The 27,746-nt window shown below is 43.6% G+C and overlaps 1 protein-coding gene across 2 annotated transcripts in view; it reads right to left on the bottom strand.

Annotated features, from left to right (window-relative positions):
• Positions 1-27,171, bottom strand: part of LOC121544761 (tyrosine-protein phosphatase non-receptor type 21-like) — a 31,082-nt gene extending 3,911 nt beyond the window's left edge. The window contains exons 1-14 of one of the 2 annotated variants that reach the window (XM_041854887.1): positions 26,128-27,171; positions 24,670-24,975; positions 22,793-22,962; positions 22,295-22,392; positions 20,875-20,942; positions 20,685-20,755; positions 19,787-19,874; positions 18,340-18,428; positions 17,502-17,589; positions 13,669-13,748; positions 13,010-13,070; positions 12,701-12,782; positions 10,932-12,445; positions 10,113-10,247 (exon numbers count right to left, since the gene is read on the bottom strand). In XM_041854887.1, the coding sequence (XP_041710821.1) occupies positions 10,113-10,247; positions 10,932-12,445; positions 12,701-12,782; positions 13,010-13,070; positions 13,669-13,748; positions 17,502-17,589; positions 18,340-18,428; positions 19,787-19,874; positions 20,685-20,755; positions 20,875-20,942; positions 22,295-22,392; positions 22,793-22,962; positions 24,670-24,849 (2,724 nt within the window). In that variant the 5' untranslated portion in view covers positions 24,850-24,975; positions 26,128-27,171. Of the gene's footprint in view, positions 1-10,112; positions 10,248-10,931; positions 12,446-12,700; positions 12,783-13,009; positions 13,071-13,668; positions 13,749-17,501; positions 17,590-18,339; positions 18,429-19,786; positions 19,875-20,684; positions 20,756-20,874; positions 20,943-22,294; positions 22,393-22,792; positions 22,963-24,669; positions 24,976-25,902; positions 26,043-26,127 lie in introns of those variants that run through there. The other variant, XM_041854888.2, reaches the window with a different exon arrangement.
• Between the last annotated feature and the right edge of the window lie 575 nt (positions 27,172-27,746).

A 27,746-nucleotide genomic window follows, 5' to 3' on the forward strand; every position in this document is an offset into this window, starting at 1 on the left:
GTATTATCGCTCAAGGGAAGAGCGAGAGATACAGCACTGGAAATATCCGTGGAAGATTTGAACAAGGATGACGGTATGAGAACTTTGATCAGAGCACTGGATTCTGTGTTTCTTAAAGAAGAGAAAGGCTGTGCCTACGAGGCATATTCAAACTTTGACAGTGTTACTAGAGACATTTCGGTAGCAATGACGGACTACATAATTGATTCCGAACAGAGGTACAATAGGATGCGCAAGTATGACGTGGTTCTCCCAGATTCAAGTTGCTAGATACTGCCTGTCTGGATGTTAGGGAGAAACAGTTGGCTTTGACTGATTGTACTGTGCTGACTTTTGCGTCAATGAAGTCAGCACTAAAAAGGATTTTTGGTGAAAAGACGTCTGTCGGGCCAATAACAGATGGATTGCAAGTGAGTGACGCGGCATATTACACTGAGCAGCAGAGAAAAGGCGACAACAAGTCACGTTCTCAAGACAACCAGACGAGGGCGCCATTGCCTGGCACAAATCCACTGGACAGGTATGGAAGGAGATCAACATGTGCTATTTGTCAAAGCACTTACCAATGGGTTAAAGACTGTCCTCATAAAAATTAACAAGTTAAAATAACAGAGGAAAATTTAAACCCAGATGGAGCAGTGTAACATTACACTGTTTTCAAACGAATCTGCTTCTGAGATCTTTATAGTTGAATCCTTAGGATCTGCTGTGATTGATACTGCATGAACACGCACAGTGTGTGGTGCAAAGTGGCTTGATAGCTATGTCAGTGAACTAAATACGAAAATATGATTGACACACCAAGCAACAGAGCTTTCAAATTTGGAGATGGGAGAGTCGTCCACTCTACCTAGAGAGTCAAGATACCAGCAAAAATTGGTCAGACTAAGTGTCACATTGAAACAGAGGTGGTCCCTGTAGATATTCCCTTACTATTAAGCAAGGCTTCCCTCAAGAAGGCAGGGCCTGTACTAGACATAAAAAATGACAAGGCAGTGATGGTTAAACAACCAGTGACCCTTGAACTCTATTGTATAAACATTTTAGACAAAGACATCACACAGAGTCCATGCAAAAATGAGATTCTGACGGACATAGAGCACATGGAGATTCTGACAGTCACAGTGAACATGACCACTGAGGAAAAACACAAAGTATTGTTAAAACTTCACAAACAGTTTGGACATGCTACAGTTGACAGACTTCAGAAATTACTCAGCAGTTCTGAGAATAATGATGACAGTATTTCCATTCTACGGTAGATAGTTGACAGTTGTGAGACATGCCAGAAATACAGCAAACCTAAGCCCAGACCAGCTGTTGGTTTGCCACTGGCTTCCAAGTACAATGAAACAGTGGCTGTAGATCTACATGAGCTAGGACCAAGTGTGTGGTACCTTCACATAATTGACCACTTCCAACGCTTCAGTGCTGGAAGCATTGTGAATACAAAGAATCCCAGTGAAATCGTCAAGCACTTCATTCATTCCTGGATAAGTGTGCATGGCCTGCCCCAGAAATTGTACAGTGACAATGGAGGAGAATTCAATAATAATGAAATAAGTAAAATGGCTGAGAAATTCCAAATGGAAGTAAAGACAACTGCTGCATTCAGTCCATGGAGCAATGGACTTCTGGAGAGACATAATCAAACACTCACAGAGATCATGCTGAAAGTGAAGCAAGACAATGGATGTGACTGGAAAACAGCCCTAGATTGTGCGTTGAGTTTTTTGCAATCAAAGCCCAATGTTCATGTGTTAAACGCTCTACAACAAAGCTTTCTTAGTGTCCAACAAGCTTTCTCTGCCCTTAACATTGTTCTGAACATCTCCAAAACAAAAGGTAATGTGGTTTGGTAAGAAGAATGCCCCTCTCCCCACCGGTGTGATTACTACCTCAGGGTTTAGAGCTTGAGGTAGTCACCTCATACAAGTACTTGGGAGTATGGCTAGACGGTACACTGTCCTTCTCTCAGCACATATCAACACTACAGGCTAAGGTTAAATCTAGACATGGTTTCCTCTATCGTAATCACTCCGCTTTCACCCCAGCTGCCAAACTAACCCTGATTCAGATGACTATCCTACCCATGCTAGATTACAGAGATATAATTTATAGATCGGCAGAAAAATGTGCTCTCGAGCGGCTAGATGTTCTTTACCATTCGGCCATCAGATTTGCCACCAATGCTCCTTATAGGACATATCACTGCACTCTATACTCCTCTGTAAACTGGTAATCTCTGTATACCCGTCGCAAGACCCACTGGTTGATGCTTATTTATAAAACCCTCACTCCCCCCTATCTGAGATACCTACTGCAGCCCTCATCCTCCACATACAACACCCGTTCTGCCAGTCACATTCTGTTAAAAGGTCCCCAAAGCACACATCCCTGGGTCTCTCCTCTTTTCAGTTCGCTGCAGCTACCGACTGGAACAAGCTGCAAAAAAAACACTCAAACTGGACAGTTTTATCCCCATCTCTTCATTCAATGACTCAAATCATGGACACTGTTATTGACAGTTGTGGCTGCTTCGCGTGATGTATTGTTGTCTCTACCGTCTTGCCCTTTGTGCTGTTGTCTGTGCCCAATAATGTTTGTACCATGTTTTGTGTTGCTGCCATGCTATGTTGTCGTCTTAGGTCTCTCTTTATGTAGTGTTGTCTCTTGTCGTGATGTGTGTTTTGTCCTAATATATATATATATATACACATATACATACACACACATACATACAGTGGGGAGAACAAGTATTTGATACACTGCTGATTTTTCAGGTTTTCCTGCTTACAAAGCATGTAGAGGTCTGTAATTTTTATCATAGGTACACTTCAACTGTGAGAGACGGAATCTAAAACAAAAATCCAGAAAATCACATTGTATGATTTTTAAGTAATTAATTTGCATTTTATTGCATGACATAAGTATTCGATACATCAGAAAAGCAGAACTTAATATTTGGTACAGAAACCTTTGTTTGCAATTACAGAGATCATACGTTTCCTGTAGGTCTTGACCAGGTTTGCACACACTGCAGCAGGGATTTTAGCCCACTCCTCCATACAGACCTTCTCCAGATCCTTCAGGTTTCGGGGCTGTCGCTGGGCAATACGGACTTTCAGCTCCCTCCAAAGATTTTCTATTGGGTTCAGGTCTGGAGACTGGCTAGGCCACTCCAGGACCTTGAGATGCTTCTTACAGAGCCACTCCTTAGTTGCCCTGGCTGTGTGTTTCGGGTCGTTGTCATGCTGGAAGACCCAGCCACGACCCATCTTCAATGCTCTTACTGAGTGAAGGAGGTTGTTGGCCAAGATCTCACGATACATGGCCCCATCCATCCTCCCCTCAATACAGTGCAGTCGTCCTGTCCCCTTTGCAGAAAAGCATCCCCAATGAATGATGTTTCCACCTCCATGCTTCACGGTTGGGATGGTGTTCTTGGGGTTGTACTCATCCTTCTTCTTCCTCCAAACACGGCGAGTGGAGTTTAGACCAAAAAGCTCTATTTTTGTCTCATCAGACCACATGACCTTCTCCCATTCCTCCTCTGGATCATCCATATGGTCATTGGAAAACTTCAGACGGGCCTGGACATGCACTGGCTTGAGCAGGGGGACCTTGCGTGCGCTGCAGGATTTTAATCCATGACGGCGTAGTGTGTTACTAATGGTTTTCTTTGAGACTGTGGTCCCAGCTCTCTTCAGGTCACTGACCAGGTCCTGCCGTGTAGTTCTGGGCTGATCCCTCTCCTTCCTCATGATCATTGATGCCCCACGAGGTGAGATCTTGCATGGAGCCCCAGAACGAGGGTGATTGACCGTCATCTTGAACTTCTTCCATTTTCTAATAATTGCGCCAACAGTTGTTGCCTTCTCACCAAGCTGCTTGCCTATTGTTCTGTAGCCCATCCCAGCCTTGTGCAGGTCTACAATTCTATCCCTGATGTCCTTACACAGCTCTCTGGTCTTGGCCATTGTGGAAAGGTTGGAGTCTGTTTGATTGAGTGTGTGGACAGGTGTCTTTTATACAGGTAACGAGTTCAAACAGGTGCAGTTAATACAGGCAATGAGTGGAGAACAGGAGGGCTTCTTAAAGAAAAACTAACAGGTCTGTGAGAGACGGAATTCTTACTGGTTGTTAGGTGATCAAATGCTTATGTCATGCAATAAAATGCAAATTAATTACTTAAAAATCATACAATGTGATTTTCTGGATTTTTGTTTCAGATTCCGTATCTGACAGTTGAAGTGTACCTATGATAAAAATCACAGACCTCTACATGCTTTGTAAGTAGGAAAACCTGTAAAATCGGCAGTGTATCAAATATTTGTTCTCCCCACTGTGTGTGTGTGTGTGTATATATATATATATATATATATAAATAAATAAATAACACACAAAACACACACACACACACTACCGTTCAAAAGTTTGGGGTCACTTAGAAATGTCCTTGTTTTCAAAAGAAAAGCAATTTTTTTGTCCATTAAAACATCAAATTGATCAGAAATACAGTGTAGACATTGTTCATGTTGTAAATGGCTATTGTAGCTGGAAACAGCAGATTTTTTATGGAATATCTATATAGGTGTACAGAGGCCCATTATCAGCAACCATCAGTCCTGTGTTTCAACTGCACGTTGTGTTTGCTAATCCAAGTTGATCATTTTAAAAGGCTAATTGATCATTAGAAAACCCTTTTGCAATTATGTTAGCACAGCTGAAAACTGTTGTGCTGATTAAAAAAGAAATCAAACTGGCCTTCTTGAGACTAGTTGTGTATCTGGAGCATCAGCAATTGTGGGTTCGATTACAGGCTCAAAATGGCCAGAAACAAATACATTTCTTCTGAAACTCGTCAGTCTATTCTTGTTCTGAGAAATGAAGGCTATTCCATGCGAGAAATTGCCAAGAAACTGAAGTTCTCGTACAACGCTGTGTACTATTCCCTTCACAGAACAGCGCAAACTGGCTCTAACCAGAATAGAAAGAGGAGTGGGAGGCCCCAGTGCACAACTGAGCAAGAGGACAAATACATTAGTGTGTCTAGTTTGAGAAACAGACGCCTCACAGGTCCTCAACTGGCAGCTTCATTAAATAGTACCCGCAAAACACCAGTCTCAACGTCAACAGTGAAGAGGCGACTCCGGGATGCTGACCTTCTAGGCAGAGTTGCAAAGAAAAAGCCATATCTCAGACTGGCCAATAAAAAGAAAAGATTAAGATGGGCAAAAGAACACAGATAGATTGAAAAAAAGTGTTATGGACAGACAAATCGAAGTTTGAGGTGTTCGGATCACAAAGAATAACATTTGTGAGATGCAGACCAAATGAAAAAATGCTGGAGGAGTGCTTGATGCCATCTGTCAAGCATGGTGGAGGCAATGTGATGGTCTGGGGGTGCTTCGGTGGTGGTAAAGTGGGAGATTTGTACAGGGTAAAAGGGATCTTGAAGAAGGAAGGCCATCGCTCCATTTTGCAACGCCATGCCATACCCTGTTGACGGCGCTTGATTGGAGCCAATTTCCTACTACAGCAGGACAATGACCCAAAGCACAGCTCCAAACTATGCAAGAACTATTTAGGGACGAAGCAGTCAGCTGGTATTCTGTCTATAATGTAGTGGCCAGCACAGTCACCGGATCTCAACCCTATTGAGCTGTTGTGGGAGCAGCTTGACCGTATGGTACGTAAGAAGTGCCCATCAAGCCAATCCAACTTGTGGGAGGTGCTTCAGGAAGCATGGGGTGACATCTCTTCAGATTACCTCAACAAATTGACAACTAGAATGCCATAGGTCTGCAAGGCTGTAATTACTGCAAATGGAGGATTCTTTGACGAAAGCAAAGTTTGAAGGACACAATTATTATTTCAATTAAAAATAATTCTTTCTAACCTTGTCAATGACTACATTTCCTATTAATTTTGCTATATTTCCTATTCAAACTCATTTCATATATGTTTTCATGGAAAACAAGGACATTTCCAAGTGACCCCAAACCTTTGAACGGTAGTGTATATTTTTTTTAAATTCCAGCCCCCGTCCCCCAGGAGGCCTTTTGCCTTTTGGTAGCCGTCATTGTAAATAAGAATTTGTTCTTAACTGACTTGCCTGGTTAAAGAAAAAGTTAAATAAAAAATTAAAATAAATGGCTACAGCCCATACCAACTAGAGTTCGGGCAGAACCCTAATCTTCCCTCTGTACTGGTTGACAAGCCACCAGCACTAGAAGGGACCAGTGTGAGTGCATGGGTGGGACAGCACCTTTCAGCACTACATGCAGCGAGAAAAGCGTTCACTGAAGCAGAGAGTTCAGAGACAATTCGCAGGGCTCTGCGTAAACAGCTTCGACCCACAGATGAGAAGTACGAGACTGGAAACAAAGTGTACTCCAAAAGAGTTGACTGTCAAGAGTGGAAAGGACCGGGAGTAGTCATTGGCCAAGATGGTGTGGTGATATTTGTGAGGCACGGAGGCACCATTTACAGGGTGCCTCACTCAAGATTGCGGAAAGTAAATGACGTGTATATTTTGGTGTCCGAATGAAATATTTTCCAATATCAACAACCAATTTATACACATTTTATGTTATGTAACTATGCCCTTTCTCTTTTATTGAGTCCTAAAAGAGTTAATGGTTAAATGTGAAAGAAAACCTGTTACTTTCGGTGCTCTAAAGTTAAAAATGTGTCCAATGACAAAAGCAATCTATATAAATGTAAATAAAACATCTCAAATCATAACAAAACTGTCAAACGATTATTCTGGCATGGTTTTTTAAGGGTCTATTGCACTATACGTTTGTATGGGTAAGACAGTTTAGGCAGAAAGGTTTTAAATACTTTAATACTTTTGTCTGGAAAAATAGCCTTCATGATTATAATTCAGTGCAACTGACATAAAGTCACCATTTTGGATCAAATCTCATGGTACTCATGTGACAGGATGTGACATCATTAAGATGCCTATAAGATACCCTTTAGTTAAGAATAAAGGTTAGCAAGTCTCTCGTAAATCTTTGATAAGTTTACATTTCCACTCCCTGTCAGGTTTTACCCCAAACATCTGATCATTCGGTGCGACCGCTAAAAAACTATTAAAATGTTGAATTATCTGAAAAGCGTATATTTTATTTAGATAATCAAGATACATCCTTGATGTCAAAGTCAAGTGTTCACATGGGTGCATAAGCAGTTGCCTCTAAAACATGTTTATGTGAGAAAAGTCATACGGTGTAACCAAAATGAACATTCGGAGTGACCAGAAATTCCGGTTATACCAAGACTAAACGGCTGTACTGAATGTTTGTCTTTGTATTAAGTTATCTATTAATCTGTATATCGCTTTTGTACACACAAATGCATCATATCTCCTTTTAAGTAAAAACACAAGTGTTTGTAGGGTAAGGGTGTTATGTCAGTTTTTTTTGTTTTAAAGTATAGCACATCAAGCAGCTAATACTGAAAATACGTTTACGTAAATAACTACTATCTATTCATCTATCTTAATTGAGGGTCAATTTGCAGATTCCTTTATCAAGCAAATTCCTTTATCTTCAGGACACATTACTGCTGACTCAGTTGCAAATTGACCACAGAAATCCAGGCTTTCCACTTGGGGGAGTAGACAGCAGGCTACGATCCATACAAGTGGTGTGTACACATCAGAGGGAAGCCAGTCCTACGCCACCATATCTGACTCCCTTAGACATGATGAGAGAGCAGTATGGGCTCACCTGGAGCCTGTCCTAAGAGATGTCAAGAACAACAATGCACAAATCATGACACTCCACACGATGAGCGATGGTCCCGTCACCCAATACAGAAACAAGAAGAACATGTACCTACTCAGCACTCTGACATACAGTACCAGTCAAACGTTTGGACACACCTACTCATTCCAGGATCTTTCTTTATTTTTACTATTTTCTACATTGTAGAATAATAGTGAAGACATCAAAACTATGAAATAACACATATTGAATCATGCAGTAACCAAAAAATTGTTAAACAAATCAAAATATGTTATATTTGAGATTCTTCAAAGTAGCCATCCTTTGCCTTGATGACAGCTTTGCACACTCTTGGCATTCTCTCAACCAGCTTAATGAGTTAGTCACCTGGAATGCATTTCAATTAACAGGTGTGCCTTCTTAAAAGTTAATTTGTGGAATTTCTTTCCTTCTTAATGTGTTTGAGCCAATCAGTTGTGTTGTGACAAGGTAGGGGGGTATACAGAAGATTGCCCTATTTGGTAAAAGATCAAGTCCATATTATGGCAAGAACAGCTCAAATAAGCAAAGAGAAATGACAGTCCATCATTACTTCAAGACTCGAAGGTGAGTCAATACAGAACATTTCAAGCACTTTGAAAGTTTCTTCAAGTGCAGTCGCAAACACCCTCAAGCGCTATGATGAAACTGGCTCTCATGAGGACCGCCACAGGAAAGGAAGACCCAGAGTTACCTCTGCTGCAGAGGTTAAGTTCAATAGAGTTACCAGCCTCAGAAATTGCAGCCCAAATAAATGCTTCACAGAGTTCAAGTCACAGACACATCTCAACATCAACTGTTCAGAGGAGACTGCATGAATCAGGCCTTCATGGTCAAATTGCTGCAAAGAAACCATTACTAAAGGACACCAATAAGAAGAAGAGACTTGCTTGGGCCAAGAAACACGAGCAATGGACATTAGACCGGTGGAAATCTGTCCTTTGGTCTGATGAGTCCAAATTTGCGATTTTTGGTTCTAACCGCCGTGTCTTTGTGAGAAGCAGAGTAGGTGAACGGATGATCTCCGCATATGTGGTTCCCACCATGAAGCATGGAGGAGGTGGTGTGATGGTGCTTTGCTGGTGACACTGTTGGTGATTTATTTAGAATTCAAGGCACACTTAACCAGCATGGCTACCACAGCATTCTGCAGCAATACGCCATCCCATCTGGTTTGCGCTTAGTGGGACTATCATTTGTTTTTCAACAGGACAATGACCCAACACACCTCCAGACTGTGTAAGGGCTACTTGACCAAGAAGGAGAGTGATGGAGTGCTGCATCAGATGACCTGGCCTCCACAATCACCTGACCTCAACCCAACTGAGATGGTTTGGGATGAGTCGGACCACAGAGTGAAGGAAAATCAGCCAACAAGTGTTCAGCATATGTGCGAACTCCAAGACTGTTGGAAAAGCATTCCAGGTGAAGCTGGTTGAGAGAATGCCAAGAGTGTGCAAAGCTGTCATCAAGGCAAAGGGTGGATACTTTGAAGAATCTAAAATCTAAAATATATTTTGATTTGTTGAACACTTTTGTTTAATACATGATTCCATATGTGTTATTTCATAGTTTTGATGTCTTCACTATTATTCTACAATGTAAAAAAAACAGTACAAATAAAGAAAAACCCTTGAATGAGTAGGTGTGTCCAAACTTTTGATTGGCACTGTGTATTCAAACAAATCACCTGGAACCTTTCTGAAAAGGCCCACGGGAAGGGGGCACCAGATGGCGTGGGTGGGGCTGTGAAACGTTGTGCAGACAAACACATTCAACAGGGGGAGGATGTGCAGATTCCCAAGTAGCTCTTCGAACTACTCAAAGAGTGGATTGAGCATCAAGTTCTTTTGGATTACCGATGTCACTAAGCACGATGAAGCTGTGCCAAACAACCTTTCTGGAGTCAAAGGAACCATGACATTCCTTTGACTCCAGAAACCATGAAATTGCAATAGATGCAAGACAATAACAGTTGGATAAGACATTACTCTGCCTGCTTGATGTTCTGTTTGGCAATCAAATCCATTTCAACAACATGCATAAACTCTGCAAATGTAAAGCAGTATGAATGTCTAGATTCTACAGAAAACATTACAGTATCCACCCCTAGAGCTAGAGCAACCCTTCTCTATAATACTGTTCATGTAAAATACCACACTGCCTCTGCGCATAGGTGGTTTCAAAACCAGTCTCTCTAGCTGCAAACCAAAACACACAAGAAGCGTTGAAGAGGTTCCTACTAAAACGAAGCATAAAAGAAACCCCATTCAGCAAACCAAAATAAACAGTGTTAAAGGGACAACACTAGTCTAGAGCAGTGCCAGTGCCTACCCGCTCGTCATTGGAGGCCTTCTCAGGCTCGTCATTGCCCCCTTCCTGCAGGGGCAGCCTGGACAGGGTCAGGCCGTTGAGGGCTGCCACCTTCAGAGGACCCATCTTCTTCAGCTCAGCCCGCTTCTTCATGCCCTGGTGTTACGGAGGACAGGGAGAGAGAGGTAGAGGGGAGAGAGAAAGAGTGAGTGTGGATGAAGCTGACAGTGTCAGTGAGGGAGATGAGGGGGAGGGACAGAAACGACATAGCCTGGTTGTGCCTTCCCGTGGAATGCTACCAGACCAGCTATTGAGGTCGCCAGCCACATTCCTTTCAGCTACAGGTGCACAAGGTGTCATGGTGAATTGGTCTGCAACACCCAACTGCCCTGAAACTACCCAGAATACCCCTGCATTGGTGGATCAGTGAGTTTAGGAGTGATTATGATGTCACATGTTTAGTCACCTGACCAACAGAGAGTGTTTGTTATTGGTTGAAATGAGCATGGCCCACTCCTGGCCTTTGGGACATTCCACTATGTGTTGTGTGACACTGTGGTGTAAATGATAAGATCATTCAAATGTCAGACATCTTAGCTATGAGGAAAAACTGATTTTAACTGACAAAGAAATTAAGAAGAGTCTCCATGACATTAAGATTGGGTAACAGCTGTTCCTTGAACTATGAAATACACACGGACACCTCTAGTCAAATTTAGTAGTCAAATTTACTTTGAAAAAACTACACTAAAAACACAGACAGCGAGTGAGGCAGTGGAGACTGGACCTACTATGGTGGAACAAAGGATACTATGGCGGAGGAGAGAGTGTAAGACTCACGGCAGGAGGCAGGCCATCAATGGGTTTCTTCCCAGCAGGAATGTTTGACACAGGCCTCTTCTTGATGAAGTCCTTCTTGGCCTTCTGTTTGTTCTGCCCACTAATGTCACCGTCAGACACCGAGGGAACCATCCTGCCAGGCTGCCCACCCGCCAACAGGTTCACTGGCTCCGCCTCCTGGATCAGTGTGTGCACCTGATACGCCGGGAGGCCTGACAGGACAGGGTCAAGGGAGGAGCTAATGGGATATGCGGGCGGGGGCTCCAGGGGAATCTGGCCCAGATTGGTTAGAAGCTGCTGCAGGTCAGACCCAGACAATAGTGCATCGTAGGATTTGGGGGTATGGCGTCCGCTCTCATCCTCAAACTCCTCCTCCTCGCTGCTGTGCACCAGCATGGTGGCGTCCGACAGGGACTTCTTGTGGCCGTAGCGCACGTCCTCCTTCCCCTCCCCCCCGTCGTCTGACTTGGTCCGCTCCAGGAACACGTTGAGCTGGGAACTTGAGGAGGGACCATGCGGGGCCAGAAGGGGGGTGTCAGCAGCCGAGACAGATACAGTCCTTTCCTTGACCCTCATGCCCTTCAGGCTGTAAGCCAGGCCAGCGATCTCGAGGGAGTTGCGTTTGTGTGTGTTTTGCTGGTGGGGGTCGTTTTGTGGGGGTCCAGCCATGAACAGGGGCTCAGATACCTCCTGCAGGGAGTGGGCTACAGGCAGACTGTCCTCCTGGAAGGTCTGGACAGAGTGGTGCACGCGCCGCGTGATGATCAAGTCCGGGTTGCTACTGCTTACATACAGGTGGCGATACAGGTCTGGCGTGCTGTTAGCGGGCCGCGGGTGGGCGTTGTATGGGTAGGGGGGTGGAGGGCGGTACACCTGGGTCCTCATGATGTTGGCTGCAGGGTACTCCTGCGCCTGCTGCAGCTGGACATTGGTCAGCTCGGGCACACTGACCGCCCCCACCACTGGCCTCCTCTCTGTGGGGTAGGGGTACGGGGAGGGGCTGTGGAAGCTGGAGTTGAGGTGGAAGGAGTAGTGGTGGTGCACTCCTCCTCCACCATGCTCTCCTCTGATCTCAGGCTGGCTGTAGACCAGGGGGTCCGGCCTACTGTAGGCGTACGAGTTCCCAATGTGCAGGTTCCTCATGGAGTGGCTCTGGCGGTGCTCGTAGGCCTGCACCATCCCCCCTCCACCTCCCTGGTTCTTCTGCCTCATGACCGTCTCGTAGTCTGGGGTGGTGCGGTAGGAGGGGGGGATGAGGGCACTGTGGCGGTGCGAAGGCACGTAGTCGGGCCGGGTGATGTCACTTCCTGTGATGGAGGGGTTGGAGGACATGGGCGAGGGCTGCATGTAGTGCTGGGGATTGGTGAGGGAGCTGGTGCTGTGGGCACTGTACACGCTGCCGTTACGCAGCCGCACGTTCCCACCGCCACTGTTGCCGAACTCGAGTGGTGAGCAGTCCAGGCTGGTCTGGGAGTGGTAGTAGTAGCCGTTCTGACTGTTCATGTACAGGTTGTCTGAGAGGTAGGACAAAGATAAGACAAAGGTCTTGTTAAAACTACATTATACCCATTCAAATAATCCATCAATCAAAGCATTGTTGCATGACTAAGCTCAAATAAAGATTCCATTTGGGTGCAGCAAACAGTAAGCTGACATTCACCCTCATCTCAGAGTTCATTAACAGGGCTCAGATAGATGCATGATGATGATTAAAAATAGAGATGAAACACCAGTGATCTTGGTAAGGTCAGACCTAACTCTATAGGTACCTTGTGAGGATGTGTAAGGCTCAGTGAAGTGGCCATTGTAGTGCATCTGTGGCGGGGGCATCATGTAGGCCGGGGGCTTTGGCTGCACAGAGGGGGATCAAACAACATGATTCAGTTACTACAGACATGATCTTAATGCAGCCCAACAGCATGGAATTACACACAAATCTAATAGTGTGCTGAAGCACTGGCCAGGGATGTTTGTCATGTGCTGCGTTTCACTGGCCCTAGATTAGAGGGTGAGCGTGTGTGTTTCAGAAAGAAAGTGTGTGTGTGTGTGTGTGTGTTTGTGGTTCACTGCCAGCGTACCAGAGACATCCTGGTGGAGGATTGCCGTCGCACTGGGTTCATAGCAGTAGGCTGGGTTTGGCTGAGAACAGGAACATAAAAACAACAATGAAACAAACAGGTAGTAGAAACAAACAGGCTTTCTTTCAAGTTGAAAGGGACTCAGGGGAAGTAGTTTGAGGGAGGCTGAATAGCTCAGCTCAACTCTTCTCTCTTAAATTAAATCTACCTTCATCGCATTGAAAGACGGGAGCAGTATTCAGGAGAGAACTCATTTTCTTACGTTTTTCTTTCACATACATCATCTCTCCTCACCCAAATACAAAATGTTTCGAAAGTGTTGAGGAGAGGATTGTTGATTATTGGTGCACGTCATTTAAATGTAGCTAGTGTGTTTTGGAGGGCTCTGGTTGGTTTTTAGGAGAGGGTGTTGGCTCTCTGAGGAGACCTGTACTGTAGACGGGTGGCCGCGGACAGCGTTGCTCACCACTTGTTAGAAGCCAGAAAAGGAAAGCGAGGAAAGGAAAGCGTGAGAATGGACTTCTGGGAACCCTCAGAAGGGGGGTCACACTCCTCTCTGGAGAGAGGGGAAGGGACTGGAGTGAGGAGAGCACACACACGCAAAGAGAGTCCCAAATACACAGGAACTGGGCTAGACTCATTAAGAGAGACACACTTACAGGCTGCTCTTGTTAATCTTGTAAAACTTGTGCCTGGCCAGACACATCCGGCACACATATTTGGAGGTTTCCATGTCTTCCTTTAGAGGGGAAAGAAAGCATTTACAATGTAAGACATTCAATACACTGGACTGGTGATGGTGCTCCACTTATTCACCAACCCAAATACAACTGCATGGGGCTTTAGCCAGCGGTTGTTGACCCTATACGCATGGGACTTAGTTACCACATACAGTGGCTTGCGAAAGTATTCACCCCCCTTGGCATTTTTCCTATTTTGTTGCCTTACAACCTGGAATTAAAATGGATTTTTGGGGGTTTGTATCATTTGATTCACACAACATGCCTACCACTTTGAAGATGCAAAATATTTTTTGTGAAACAAACAAGAAATAAGACAAAAATACTTTGTACCGCCACCTTTTGCAGCAATTACAGCTGCAAGTCTCTTGGGGTATGTCTCTATAAGCTTGCCACATCTAGCCACTGGGATTTTTGCCCATTTTTCAAGGTAAAACTGCTCCAGCTTCTTCAAGTTGGATGGGTTCCGCTGGTGTACAGCAATCTTTAAGTCATACCACAGATTCTCAATTGGATTGAGGTCTGGGCTTTGACTTGGCCATTCCAAGACATTTAAATGTTTCCCCTTAAACCACTCGAGTGTTGCTTTAGCAGTATGCTTAGGGTCATTTTCCTGCTGGAAGGTGAACCTCCGTCCCAGTCTGAAATCTCTGGAAGACTGAAACAGGTTTCCCTCAAGAATTTCCCTGTATTTAGCGCCATCCATCATTCCTTCAATTCTGCCTAGTCTCCCAGTCCCTGCCGATGAAAAACATCCCCACAGCATGATGCTGCCACCACCATGCTTCACTGTGGGGATGGGTGATGAGAGATGTTGGGTTTGCGCCAGACCAGGGGCGGTGTGTTCATTAGGGCGATATGGTCGACGCACTGCCAAACGGGAAAAGGAAGGGATTTTTTTTCTAATCAATTATATCACGGCAACAGTAGTTATCAGTGTTCTAATCTAGACGTCTGATCTGCCACTAAATGTCCAATCAGGCTAAAGTCGTGCTTCAAATGGCCCCGCCCGTTTTGGGGCGATTTCAGTCAGGTTGAAAATCGCCCCAGAAGTCTCTCATCGACTCTCATGTAAAATCTTTTTTTTTTCAAATATCAGAGCTTTCAATACAATCTCTATGGGTTCCGGGAGGGCTTGCACTTACGCGCTTTCGTCATACGTAACATAACCATGAACATAACTAAGAAAAGAGCGGGTAGCAGCGTCAATCAATTCACGTACTACTGTCAAGATGGCTAGCGTTCAGTGCAACTCGATTGTCTCTTTGAAAGAAGTTCCTTTTTGTCGGCGAACAAATCAAGATAAATTGGCAACGAAACAATTAGGACCTCCCAGACCAAATTTAATAATTCAACAGGTTTCTACTAAAGGGGGAAAGTCCTACACCCGAGGATTTTCCAAAAATTGGTACGAACGAAAAACCTGGCTAGCAGGCTGCGATGTAGCTAATGCAGTCTTCTGCTACCCCTGCTTACTATTTCACCCTGAAGGCGGCACGGCAGACAGCACCGCTTGGACAGCGACTGGTGTAACGGACATGCACCATCTTTCAGAAAAGATTAAGAAACATGAGCTGTCAAAGACCCACATGGATATCTGTTTGAGATTGTCTGCTTTGGGGAGAGTGAACATTGCCACTCAACTGGATGAGGGATACAGGCTAGCTGTCCGCCGCCACAACGATGAGGTTAGCAAGAACCGCCACATCCTCAGCCGGCTAATCCAGTGTGTGAAGTTTTGCGGAGTGTTTGAGTTAGCTTTGCGAGGCAAAGATGAAACTGAGGGCTCCACCAACCCTGGTATTTTTCTTGGACTTGTCAACTTTGTGGCACAATTAGATGAGGTGTTTGATGACCATCTTAAAAATGCTAAAGTTTTCAAGGGCACATCAAAGACCATTCAAAACGAGCTACTGGAGTGTATGCTAGCGGTCATGAGGGAACATATTGTGGAGGTGAAGTCGGCGAACTTCGTAGCTATCCAAGCTGACGAGACCACGGACGTTTCTACACAGACACAGCTGGTGCTTGTGCTGAGGTACATAGATAGCAAGAAGATTTTATTTTTTTCCTGGGGCTTTTTCACAAAATCATGCCCCACGTCGACATTCTGTACCAGAAGCTACAGAAGGACATCGATGCTGTCTTCATCAAACGTGCCCTCGACAGCTTCACAAGCAGTGTGCAGGCCATAAGGTAAGATTAAACAATATCATTCGATCTTTCTCAAAGCAGAGCTTTATTTGAAAATGTATGCATGAAAGGAGACATCATCATATTTACAAATCTATACAATTGGCCAGAATATGGTTGTTCATTTTTACAAAGCCATACAGATAGCTGTGTTTACCTTTTCTAGAAATTATTTTCAAATTCTGTTTTCAGGCAAAATGTCTATCACTGTTCATTTTCACAAATCTATACAAGAGGGCAGAATATGGAAGTCTATAAAAATTTCTTATTACCAATAACTTGCATCAATGTTTTCAGTAGCCTCTATCAAAAGCTCCTGCTTGCTTGTTGTGAATTATGCTCAGGTGCACATATTTCCAATTCAACCATGAGGCCTTTTTGAAGCAAGTAATGTGTATATCAGTATTGACTTATATGCTGCCCCTGTCTTCATGTTTTTGCTGGACATATCTTTTTTTAAATGTGTTTAGGTCACCTAAATCATCAGAAAAATTGCCCCCCCTGAGAATTTTTTCAGGAGCCGCCTCTGCGCCAGACATAGCGTTTTCCTTGATGGCCAGAAAGCTAAATTTTAGTCTCATCTGACCAGAGTACCTTCTTCCATATGTTTGGGGAGTCTCCCACATGCCTTTTGTCGAACACCAAACGTGTTTGCTTATTTTTTTCTTTAAGCAATGGCTTTTTTCTTGCCACTCTTCCATAAAGCCCAGCTCTGTGGAGTGTACAGCTTAAAGTGGTCCTATGGACAGATACTCCAATCTCCACTGTGGAGCTTTGCAGGTCCTTCAGGGTTATCTTTGGTCTCTTTGTTGCCTCTGATTAATGCCCTCCTTGCTTGGTCCGTGAGTTTTGGTGGGCGGCCCTCTCTTGGCAGGTTTGTTGTGGTGCCATATGCTTTCCATTTTTTTATAATGGATTTAATGGTGCTCCGTGGGATGTTCAAAGTTTCTGATTTTTTTTATAACCCAACCCTGATCTGTACTTCTCCACAACTGACCCTGACCTGTTTGGAGAGCTCCTTGGTCTTCATGGTGCCGCTTGCTTGGTGGTGCCCCTTGCTTAGTGGTGTTGCAGACGCTGGGGCCTTTCAGAACAGGTGGATATATACTGAGATCATGTGACACTTAAATAAAGTCCACCTGTGTGCAATCTAACTAATTATGTGACTTCTGAAGGTAATTGGTTGCACCAGATTTTATTTAGGGGCTTCATAGCATAGGGGGTGAATACATATGCACGCACCACTTTTCCGTTATTTATTTTAAATAATTTTTTGAAACAAGTTATTTTTTTCATTTCACTTCACCAATTTTGACTATTTTGTGTATGTCCATTACATGAAATCCAAATAAAAATCCATTTAAATTACAGGTTGTAATGCAAGAAAATAGGAAAAATGCCAAGGGGGGTGAATACTTTTGCAAGGCACTGTACATGCATGTTTACCTTTAAAAGTCAATACACATTCCCACAGCATGCACTGTGTGAGCAAAGGACCATGTGTTTAATGGGAAGAGGATCATTGCGGTGTGTGGTGGCGGCAGTGGTTTGAGACTCACGGTTTGGAACTGCACGCTCTCCTCTTTGTTGGCCAGCTCCAGGGCAAAGAAGGACTTATTGTGAGTCATGTTGTTAATTTCATTCCACCTACACAGCCAATTAAAACAGAGAGGGGCGAGAGCATGAGGCAGAGGCGTGGCAGTGGTCACATTTAGAACTGGACTCAGTTTCTACAGCCTACTGTGGGCGGGTAGTGACGTTAATAGAAACCATATGAGTCAATAGTAAGAGAAGTGTCTACATTCAACACTATTAGTAGCATTTAAACTAGGATATTCTACACAAAATGAGACTTCCTCTTGGTAAAATTGAAGGTTTGAGTTATTATATAGAGGAGTGTTTCCCCAACTCCAGTACCCCCAACTGCACACATGATTCAAATTGTCAACTAATCATCAACCCCCAATGAGTTGAATCAGGTGAGTTTTTCAGGGCCTACAACAAAAACGTGTGCTGTTGGGGGTACTGGAGTTGGGAAACACTGATAGAGGGTCAGGAGGTTTTCCTGATCATGTGACCTGAGGCCTAGTTTCTCCTTGCCAGGTCACATGGTCAGGAAACCCCCATGGCCCTATTTATAGAACATCACATCTGATCCAAAATAGCCAGAGACCACCACGCCATATAAGAATAGTAGCTAGCTAGCTGTGGACTGAACCAGACTCAATATGCAGTGTTATTGGATCTAACAGAATTACTGCTACAGGCTTCAGACACACAAATATCAGACAGGCTTTCATTCAGACAGCTCATATTTAGAGGCAGATCATATTGCAGGACTGGGGTATTATTTTTTTTTTTTTATGCTTCAAAATAAACAATTATTTCCAGCCTTACTTGAATACTAGGGGTGGCCTTCCGTTTTTGTGCTTGACAAAGATGCCGTCCAGACAGGCCCCAAGGAGGATATCAGTGCCTTGGCTGTCCTGTGGGGATGGAAATAGAAAAGAAGACCTATTGCTAATGAAAAAAGTGGACCTCACAGAGCTGTGTTTGTTGTGTGTGTGCTGGGCGGTCTACATTTATCCTTCTATTCATATATTCCAGAAGATCAGCACCAGAATCTGTTGCTTTTTGAACTGAAAAACGATTTGTTTCTTGATCCAGTTCAAATAGAGGTATTGACAGAAAATCATTAGAACTGGAGATCACTGACGACGATGAGACAGCCTATAGGGAGGAGGTCAGAGACCTATGGCTGTGAGACCTCTCCCTCAATGTCAGCAAGACAAAGGAGCTGATTGTGGACTACAGGAAACGGAGGGCCGAGCATGCCCCCATTCACATCGACAGGGCTGTAGTGGAGCAGGTCGAGAGCTTGAAGTTCCTCGGTGTCCACATCACTAAGGACCTGTCATGGTCCACACACACCAACACAGTTGTGAAGAGGGCACGACAACGCCTCTTTCCCCTTAGGAGGCTGAAAACATTTGGCAATGGCCCTCAGATCCTCAAAAGGTTCTACAGCTGTACCATTGAGAGCATATTGACTGGCTGCATCAACTCTTGGTATGGCAACTGCTTGGCATCCAACCACAAGGAGCTACAGATAGTGCATATGGCCCAGTACATCACTGGGGCTGAGCTCCCTGCCATCCAGCACTTCTATACCAGGAAGTGTCAGAGGAAGGCCCTAAAAAAGCCAACCAAGTCATAGACTGTTCTCTCTGCTGCCGCACGGCAAGCAGTACCGGAGCGCCTGGGACCAAGTCTGGGACCAAAAGGCTCCTGAAAAACGTCTACCCCTAAGCCATAAGACGGCTGAACAGTTAACCAAGTGGCTACCTGGACTATTTACATTGACGCCCTTTTTTTTGCACCTGCTCTATGCACACTACCCACACACTCACACACTACATTGACACTCCAACACACACTACATGCGCTCACACACATGCATATTGATGCCACACACAGACACACTTTCACATACACTGCTGCTACTCTGTTTATTATCTATCCTCATTGCCCAGTCACTTTTACCCCTACCTACATGTACATATTACCTCAGCTACCTCGTACCCCTGCACATTGACTCGGTAATGGTACTCCTTGCCTCGTTATTGTTATTTTATTGTGTTACAATTTCCTTTTTTTATTTTGCAAATGTTTCTTTCTTTTTAACTCTGCATTGTTGGGAAAGGGCTCGTAAGTAAGCATTTCAAGGTAAAGTCTAGACCTGTTGTATTCAGCGCATGTGACAAATTTGATTTGATAGAGCAATGGAGTACTGCAGTGAGGCTTTGGGGGAGCAGGTACTGTAGTTTGGTGTAGTTGTGTTCACCTTGGCTGGGGTACTCTCCTGGCCATAGCCCTCCATCTTCTCCACCTCCTGCATGTACAACACCTCAGCCTCTGGGGCAGGCAACCCCCTGAGAGAAACACACACATATGGCAATGTAAGTTAACATAAACCATAGACATGTCCAACGCAGGAAGACACATGGAGACACCAGCATCCATTAACCAGCACAAACAGAGAGTACACAGACACACCTTGGTCACATTCCGAAACAGAATTGATGACATGATCACATCCTTTATCTCAACAAACTGAACTGCTGTCAGTCTAGTTCAACAACCAGCATGATCAGCTGCTGATATGATCTATCCCCCATCACCTCCATCTTCTGTTCATCTGTCTCACTGCACCTTATTTGACAAACACAAAGCAGTGAAACCATTTCATACAGACCAACATCAACGCAAGCATCAACTCCTCACCTCTCACCTTCAGAACCAACTGACACCTACCTCCCCTGTAGATGGGGCCAAGGTATGAATCTAAACAGCTCTTTCCAGTTACCTATCTATCCAGACAGCCCATATGACGGATGAGCAGAAGGCTGGACACATGCAGGTTGGGATGGAGGGATGAAGGAGATGAAAACCAGCTGGCCTTGGACTGGAGGAGTGAGCAGGCTTAGTGCCAGGCCAGCACCAGCTCAGGGCTTTTCATCTATCTACCTGACAGCAAATCACAGCCGAGGACACCTGGACTGCCTGCTAACTGAAAGAAGCAGCATGGACTGCCCAATGCATGGATCCACCTGCAATCAATTAAAGGCACTGTCTATGTAAGCCTCAGGAGATGTGAAGGGAGGGTTCTGTGGAGAATGAAAGGCATATCTTCTTTTCCACAGATGGAAAATCAGGTGGAAGAACATCTGAAGGTTTCTCACCTGTAGTTCTGGTAAAGCAGAGCCACCTTCTGAGTAGCCTCTTCCAGTACTCTCTCATCCTGGATCCAGCCCTGTAAAAGAGATGGGGAAACACAGATTACATTGTGCATTCATGAACATATGACTACATGACGTAAAACATTAACTTTGAGCCGCAAAGTCAAAAATAAAATATTATACAACTGCTTACGATAGGAAACAGCACAAACTTCTGAAGAAACTCCTGCGAATCATAACGATTGAAGTCTCCGAAGTCAGCTGAAACACACAAAATAATAAAATACAATCGTATTGTTTGTACACTGGATGAATACATGTAAATAACAGTACAGTAATGTTTTTCCTAGAAGTGAACAGAAGTGAAAACCTGATTTAAAAACCAGATAGCTTTTCTTTAAATAGGTCAAAGTCCGTAATGTGTCTATTTCTGCAATTAGTGCAAGGCAGACTGAAAGTGTGCATGGATTTTGAGAATGGCGTGATGCTTTTTCGGAGGTTGCAGTATACAATGACAAAGCGGGCTAATTTAAGAAAAGCAGGGAGCCCGTTTGTGATTGCAGGGGGATTGCTTTAGCGTCTAAAACCGTAGTGATCCAACGTTACCAGCAATCTCAGTCTGCCCACCAGCTATGTTCACAGCTATGTTGAGTATGCCAGGCATTAGCCATGCTAGCTAAACAGTTACGTCCCTGCCGGCCAGGCCCCCAACAGCCCTAACCTCAGCAGCTAGGTAAAAATAGTCCATGTCCAACATCTTCCAAGCAAAAACCAAAGCAAACTTTTTTAAGTCAGCAAATTCTTTGGAGGTTTCTCAAAACTTTCAGTATTACTGGGATGCTATTTTGTTCTAGCTTGCTATGCAGGTTGGGCAGCAGAAGTTTGGACCTGGGATGCACTAGTAAGTGATCTCAGTTGCTGTGCTATGTTAACACCCAGGACAGTAACTTGCACTGCCTGATTTAACTTTGCCAGTAGTGTTTGAGATTCTTCTGGCTGGGCAAAAGTGCGAGCCCGGACATGTCAAGCTGGAGACCAGTTTATTGGAGGCCAGTTTATTGGTTGGTTTGGGCTTGATGGTGCTTATTAAGGTTTCTACATTAACAGACTTGTGAAAAGCTCAATAAACCCTAAATCAAGTGCTTGACCAGGCTTTTATAGAAACAAGGTTAGGATAGTAAAAAATTGTATTTCATAAGGACAATGAAATAACAATTATGTTCTCTTGAATATCAACTGAAAATATTCAGGTTTAAAATTCACATTTTCCCCTAGGTATGCTTTGAAATCCCATGATGAGACTCCCGACCGAGTCCTGAGTCTAGATTCAGTAATGATCCTTGAGACCATACTCTTAACGACATCACACCTGCTGCACTGGTGGACCATCAACAGCCTCAGGATCAATAAAGCATGAGGTGTGGAATTTACAACAACAGGCCATGACAGCAGTGTGTGTGAGAGTGGTGCCAAAACACCTGCTGTGGCCGCTTATGGCAGGACCTGACCAGTTTGAACAGGTGGTGATCCTCAGTCTTCCATCAGTAGATTAGAGTGTAGATTAGAGTGTACTGAGTTTCACATTCAGAGCCGGTGTTACGTATTCACATTACCTTGCACTGCCAAGCCAGCCAAACGGATGGCTTGTTCAATGGAGCAAGGGATTCTGCCTTCCAGAACATCCTTCTTTAACTGGAGGTAATACTGATATCTGTAGGGAGGTAGAGGAAGTTGGTTAATCTCATGGTGTGAACAGACGACAGCAGACCCCCTCCATTCAATTGGTCAGTTAGAGATGTGATGTCATACTGTGGTAGGTGAGCACACAGAAAAATCCATAATACTGGACTGAGTTGCTCAATGCTCAGTACCGGAGTAACTAAGTAGAGGAATTCTCTGATAAGGTACTGAGTATGACAAATTCCATTCCCTACATTCCATTCCCTTCTCCCGTCACTCACTACCTTTGACTGATCCAATAGGAATGGATAAATAAAATCAATATGGTGGGAACTATGTGGCTTAGAGTTAACCAGGGAATACATGAAGGAGACAACGTTTTGGCCTGAGAAGCAGCCTGAGCGAGTGTCTGTGTTAAGCGTATATCTGACCTGGTGATCTCCTGCTGCAGCTGGCCCACAGTGGGCACGTAGAAGACCACCCCGAAGTAGACAGTGGGCTCCAGGCCGTACTTGTCCAGCTGCTTCTTTAGGGGCTTCTCCAGGTCAATCCATCGTTGCTGGTTCTGCTTGTTGAAGTACCACAGGCTGAAGTATGTTATCTAGGGTGAGGAGGAAAGGAAATGTGGGGCGTTAATGGGGGAAACAGGAAGCACAGACTCTCTTGAAAGATGAGGGGATTGTGAAATCGTTACTTGTAATTTACATGAAAGTCATATGGTATATTCTGGTTTACAATGACAATAGCTTATCTTGCATTTCCTACACTAAATTATAGAAGACTTAACATGTTTGTGCTTCCTTCCTCATAAACATGCCGATACTACTAAACATAGCTTTTACTCATCTGAAACATTCATCTTGACCCACAAGCCCAAAGGAAAGGTACAGGCTGCTGTGCTGCTGCCACTCCCTGTTCAGTCTTGTGACTGTCTGCTGGAGTGGAGCAGTGTGCATCACACAATGAACAGTGGTTCTGGAGTTGACATGTATTGTTTATGATGAAGGGAGTCTGGCCACAAGGCTCACAGTGTGATTGCGCCTACTACAATTATAATATTGCTAACCCATTTACGTCTGAATAACGTCTATTTGGAGTGTTGGATTGCATATCAGAAATCACTGCTAGGCCATTTAAACCATCCGCTATTGCAAAAGTTCACGGTAAACATCCTCGACATCTGTGAGAGAAAACATGACATTCCAACAAAGAGCCTATAGTGGAGATTCTCTGAGGGCAAAACAGTCAGGCCAAAACATAAGATACTAGTTTACAGATTATGAAAGCATTTCTATTTCAAATAGACATGTCCTATATATTGTATGGTATCAGACCCTGCAACTGTGTGGCCATAGGTTTATTTCAGTGCCCTGTCCTATAGTCTTTCTGTCTATCTGACTGCTCACTGACTAACCGGCTCCCTCCTGCGTGACCATCCATGCCTGAAGTTCCTCCACTCCATTCATTTCATTTCAGTCATTTAGCAGACTCTCTTATCCAGAGCGACTTACAGGAGCAATTAGGGTTAAGTGCCTTGCTCAAGGGCACATCGACAGATTTTTCACCTAGTCGGCTTGGGGATTAGAACCAGCGAGCTTTCGGTTACTGGCACAACGCTCTTAACCACTAAGCTACCTGCCGCCCCATAACCACTTCAAGTCCTCAATCCATCATTTAACCGCTTCCAGTCCCTAACTTACGTTGTATTTGTTGTAGTTTGTTATGTGCTTTTGTATACGCAATTCAGCTGCCATATATATATTTAAAAAAAATATATATATATATATATATATATATATATATATATAATATATATATGTCATTATCAAAAAGTGATTTATGGACTAATTTATGGACAAGCAAGGTTATCCTCTAGTCTAGGCTTCACAGTTTGGACAAAATCCCAATGAATAGAGAAGCCATCGAGTCAGATTCTGATGCATACTGAATCACAGCATGGGTGTGTCCACTGTGTGTCCCTAGCAGAGGTGTGTCCACTTGACCTGTGCATGTTTGGCACAGTGTATCACCACTACTAGACCTTTGTGACTGAATAATGACTAATGACTCTGTCCATGTGGAATGCCTTTGGCTGAAACTAATTATTCTTTCCATACACTCAAGACAATAGCATAAGTTCTAGGTTTCTGATAGTCATGTCATTATAAAACAATCAGGTATGTTGGAGAACAGCTCATAGGCCATGATAGCCTAACCTTAGACTGAATGGCCACCCACTTGAGATGAGTAATCACAAACACAAAGGACAACAATCAGTGTTTCTGTTGTTTTGCCTGAGCATACATACCTCTCTTAACTCCAGTCTCTGTGCAACTGCCTCCAAACATTCCTGGCCGGTGCTCTCCACAGAAAGCGTAAACTCAACAAATTCACCATTGAGTAGCTGAATACGCGTGACCAGACAGCTCTTGCTTGAGACAGTATACCTTCGAGTTCTTTTGAGTTTTAAGCCGAATGGCAAGGGCATGTTTCAAAGTCCTTTGGCAAGGAGTCCTTCCTTGATCCAGAAATATGTGTCCTGTTGTCTCTTTAAACTTTGCCCGTCAAAATGTGAGTGGATAAGAGGCCATCCATACATTGGATACATGTATCCCTGCGAAAAGAGAAAGAGACAAATTGTTATTAAATAATACATTATTCATAACTAACACACATTTTCCACATAATATTTTCCAGACAAACATAGCCTAACTGATGATAAATGTGAAATCTCAACATAAGCAACATAGTATTACATGTTGTGCAGAATCACCTAATTTAGTTCTGGAGAGCAACAGGGTGTGCAGGCTTTTAGTTATCAACGTCGATAAATTGATTCAGTTGTGTAGTGTGTTTGGCTGGAACAAAAGCCTGCAATCCCTGACCACCAGTGACTACTGGAAGAGGTAACCAATATCAGAACATTAAACAGATGCCCTTTAAAGAACAACACAGTTTATTGGTCATCTTGGTTACCCAGAAGTAAAATTCTTGCAAAATTGAATCTGTCCTTGAGATTAGTTTATTGGTAATCCATTTAGCTAGTTAGACAGGGAGCATCTGACTTCTTGGTGCAAATCAGTCAGTGATTTTAGAATGTGCTGCGATAACTCTGCAGAAGGCAATGGTTCTCCATCCGAAAGTTATCAGTAGGACACTTTCATTACACTGGAATAACAGATCAACATTGATTGTTGACAGTGCAGTGATCTCCAGATTTAGCTAAACTAAAGTTGCTTGTTACAAAGAGATCAACGACTTCTGCTAATACGTAACATTCTATTACAATGTTTAATACAGGTTAGATGGTAGAGACGGACAGTCTCCATCAGATATCAGCATATTATTTGACGTTAGCTAGCTAGATAACGTTAACTATAGCTAAATTAGCACGTTAGCTAGCTGACTAACTAGGCTTGCTAATTTAGCTAGCTAACTTGGCTAGCTCATTGACCCTATCGACGTTAGCCAACAAGCTAACTTCAGTTGAAGCAACAAGTTACTCGGGTTAGATGAAACATAAACACTCTTTTAAACATACCAATACGGTTATAAATCAGAGAAGCTTCAAAAATAGCCGAAACGTGTAGCTAAGTATCCAGTTAGCTGGCTAGCTACAAACTAGATAGTACTATAGCTAATTAGCATGTAGACTAGCATAGCTAACGTGAACGTCGTCGGCGTCAAAACGGGCTCTTCTCTCAGGGGACCACCCAAAAACATCCCTGTAAATAGCTAGCTAGATAGCTGACATTATCACTGTTACCTTATTGATGTCCGCCAAAAGCAAATGAGTCCATTCGTAAATTGTGCATATCCAAAGCTGCCACCAGTCATAATAGGTGATATCTATGTCCAATATAAAACAAGTTTAGTTTGTGTTTCAAGTTTAATCTCCATCATGCCTAAATCAGCCAACGTGCTTCACTTCCTACCGAAAGAGCATCAATCTCGAACTACATCTGCTGATCTACATTCTACTCGTTAACACAACTCTTATCCTATAATTTTGATTTAAATGCACAAACAAAACTATGAACAATAAAATAATTCAGGTCCACTAGCTATGGTTTCATCGGCTGTATTCCTTATAGAAGTTTGAGTAGTTCTTCAACAATAGCGTAATACACGGCAGATTTTGATGCCATGACATCATACAGCTGGAATGCCAGGAACAGAAACGGGACAGCTGCCTCCCTGCTTATGACTACCTTATTCAGCACCATCACTGCAAATCTATAGTTATGCTCATATTGTACTCATTTGTGAACTGTCAGTTTAATTACTTCATGCCAGGTTGCTGTAAAATAATTGTGTAATACTGTCCCACTAGGACAGAGCTGAGACAAGTTCACTTTTGTGCAGAGTTCATAACAAAACATTTTATTGTAAACATGAAAAACACTGACAGTCACAGTGCCTTGATTGAAATTATATTAGGGGAAATTAATTTAATAAAATAACTGCTTTCCTAGATTACTCACAGATGCACCCTCTTATTTGAAATGAATAGGCTAGATAGTGAGCAAAACACTGATAAATATAAAGTACAAAATACATTTCTGGTCTAGTTCCTTCTAATCACTGTAACAATAATCCAAATATATATTGGTCAATACTTTGTACTGTAAATCTCCATGGCAATGGTGCCCAGAACAGGAATAGGCAAAAAGTATGAAATATACCTATCAGCTCCCATTTATAAAACACATTTGAGATGCAAAAACCTCAATATCAAATTGCTCTTATCGAAAATAGTCTCCTTTGACTACAAAGCTCACTAAACTCATCCCTAAAATACTAATAAAATCACAACTCATCATCACTGAAAGAGGCTACTGTGTTTATATTCTCAGTGACTACTGGCCCTGGGGAATCAGGTGCATTGGAAACATGCAATGACTCGGACAGATATCTCTCGAGATCTTCCAGCTCTTTGGATAGTCCACCATGATTGTCTTCTTGGTTTTGATTGTGGTCCTCCTCGAAGGTCAGAAGGGTGTTTTCACCAAGTGAAGGAGGAAAGTAATTTTCCCTGTCATGATTGTGCTCATCCAGGCCCTCTGCACCTCCATCAGCATCGGGTGAACCAACAGGCAGACTGACAGAGTCAGTCCTCTCAGGAGGAGGGCTACCATATAACGGTGTGGACATTGACAATGGAACGACATTCTCCAGCCCACCACTGTCCTGGTTAAACAATGCATTGGGAAAAAGGTCATTTTCCTCTTTGGTTTCTGATGGTGCTCCTCTGTCCAGAGACTCCAGAACCTGCAGATGACTATGATGAAGGTCAATATCTGTCTCCTCACCATTCTCAGGCTCTGCACTAAAGGTAGGTGTGTTGGCTGGACTTTGCAAGTCATTACGCAGAGTCTCCAGAAG

Source organism: Coregonus clupeaformis, chromosome 29, assembly GCF_020615455.1.
Source record: "Coregonus clupeaformis isolate EN_2021a chromosome 29, ASM2061545v1, whole genome shotgun sequence".
Classification (NCBI taxonomy): Eukaryota; Metazoa; Chordata; class Actinopteri; order Salmoniformes; family Salmonidae; genus Coregonus; species Coregonus clupeaformis.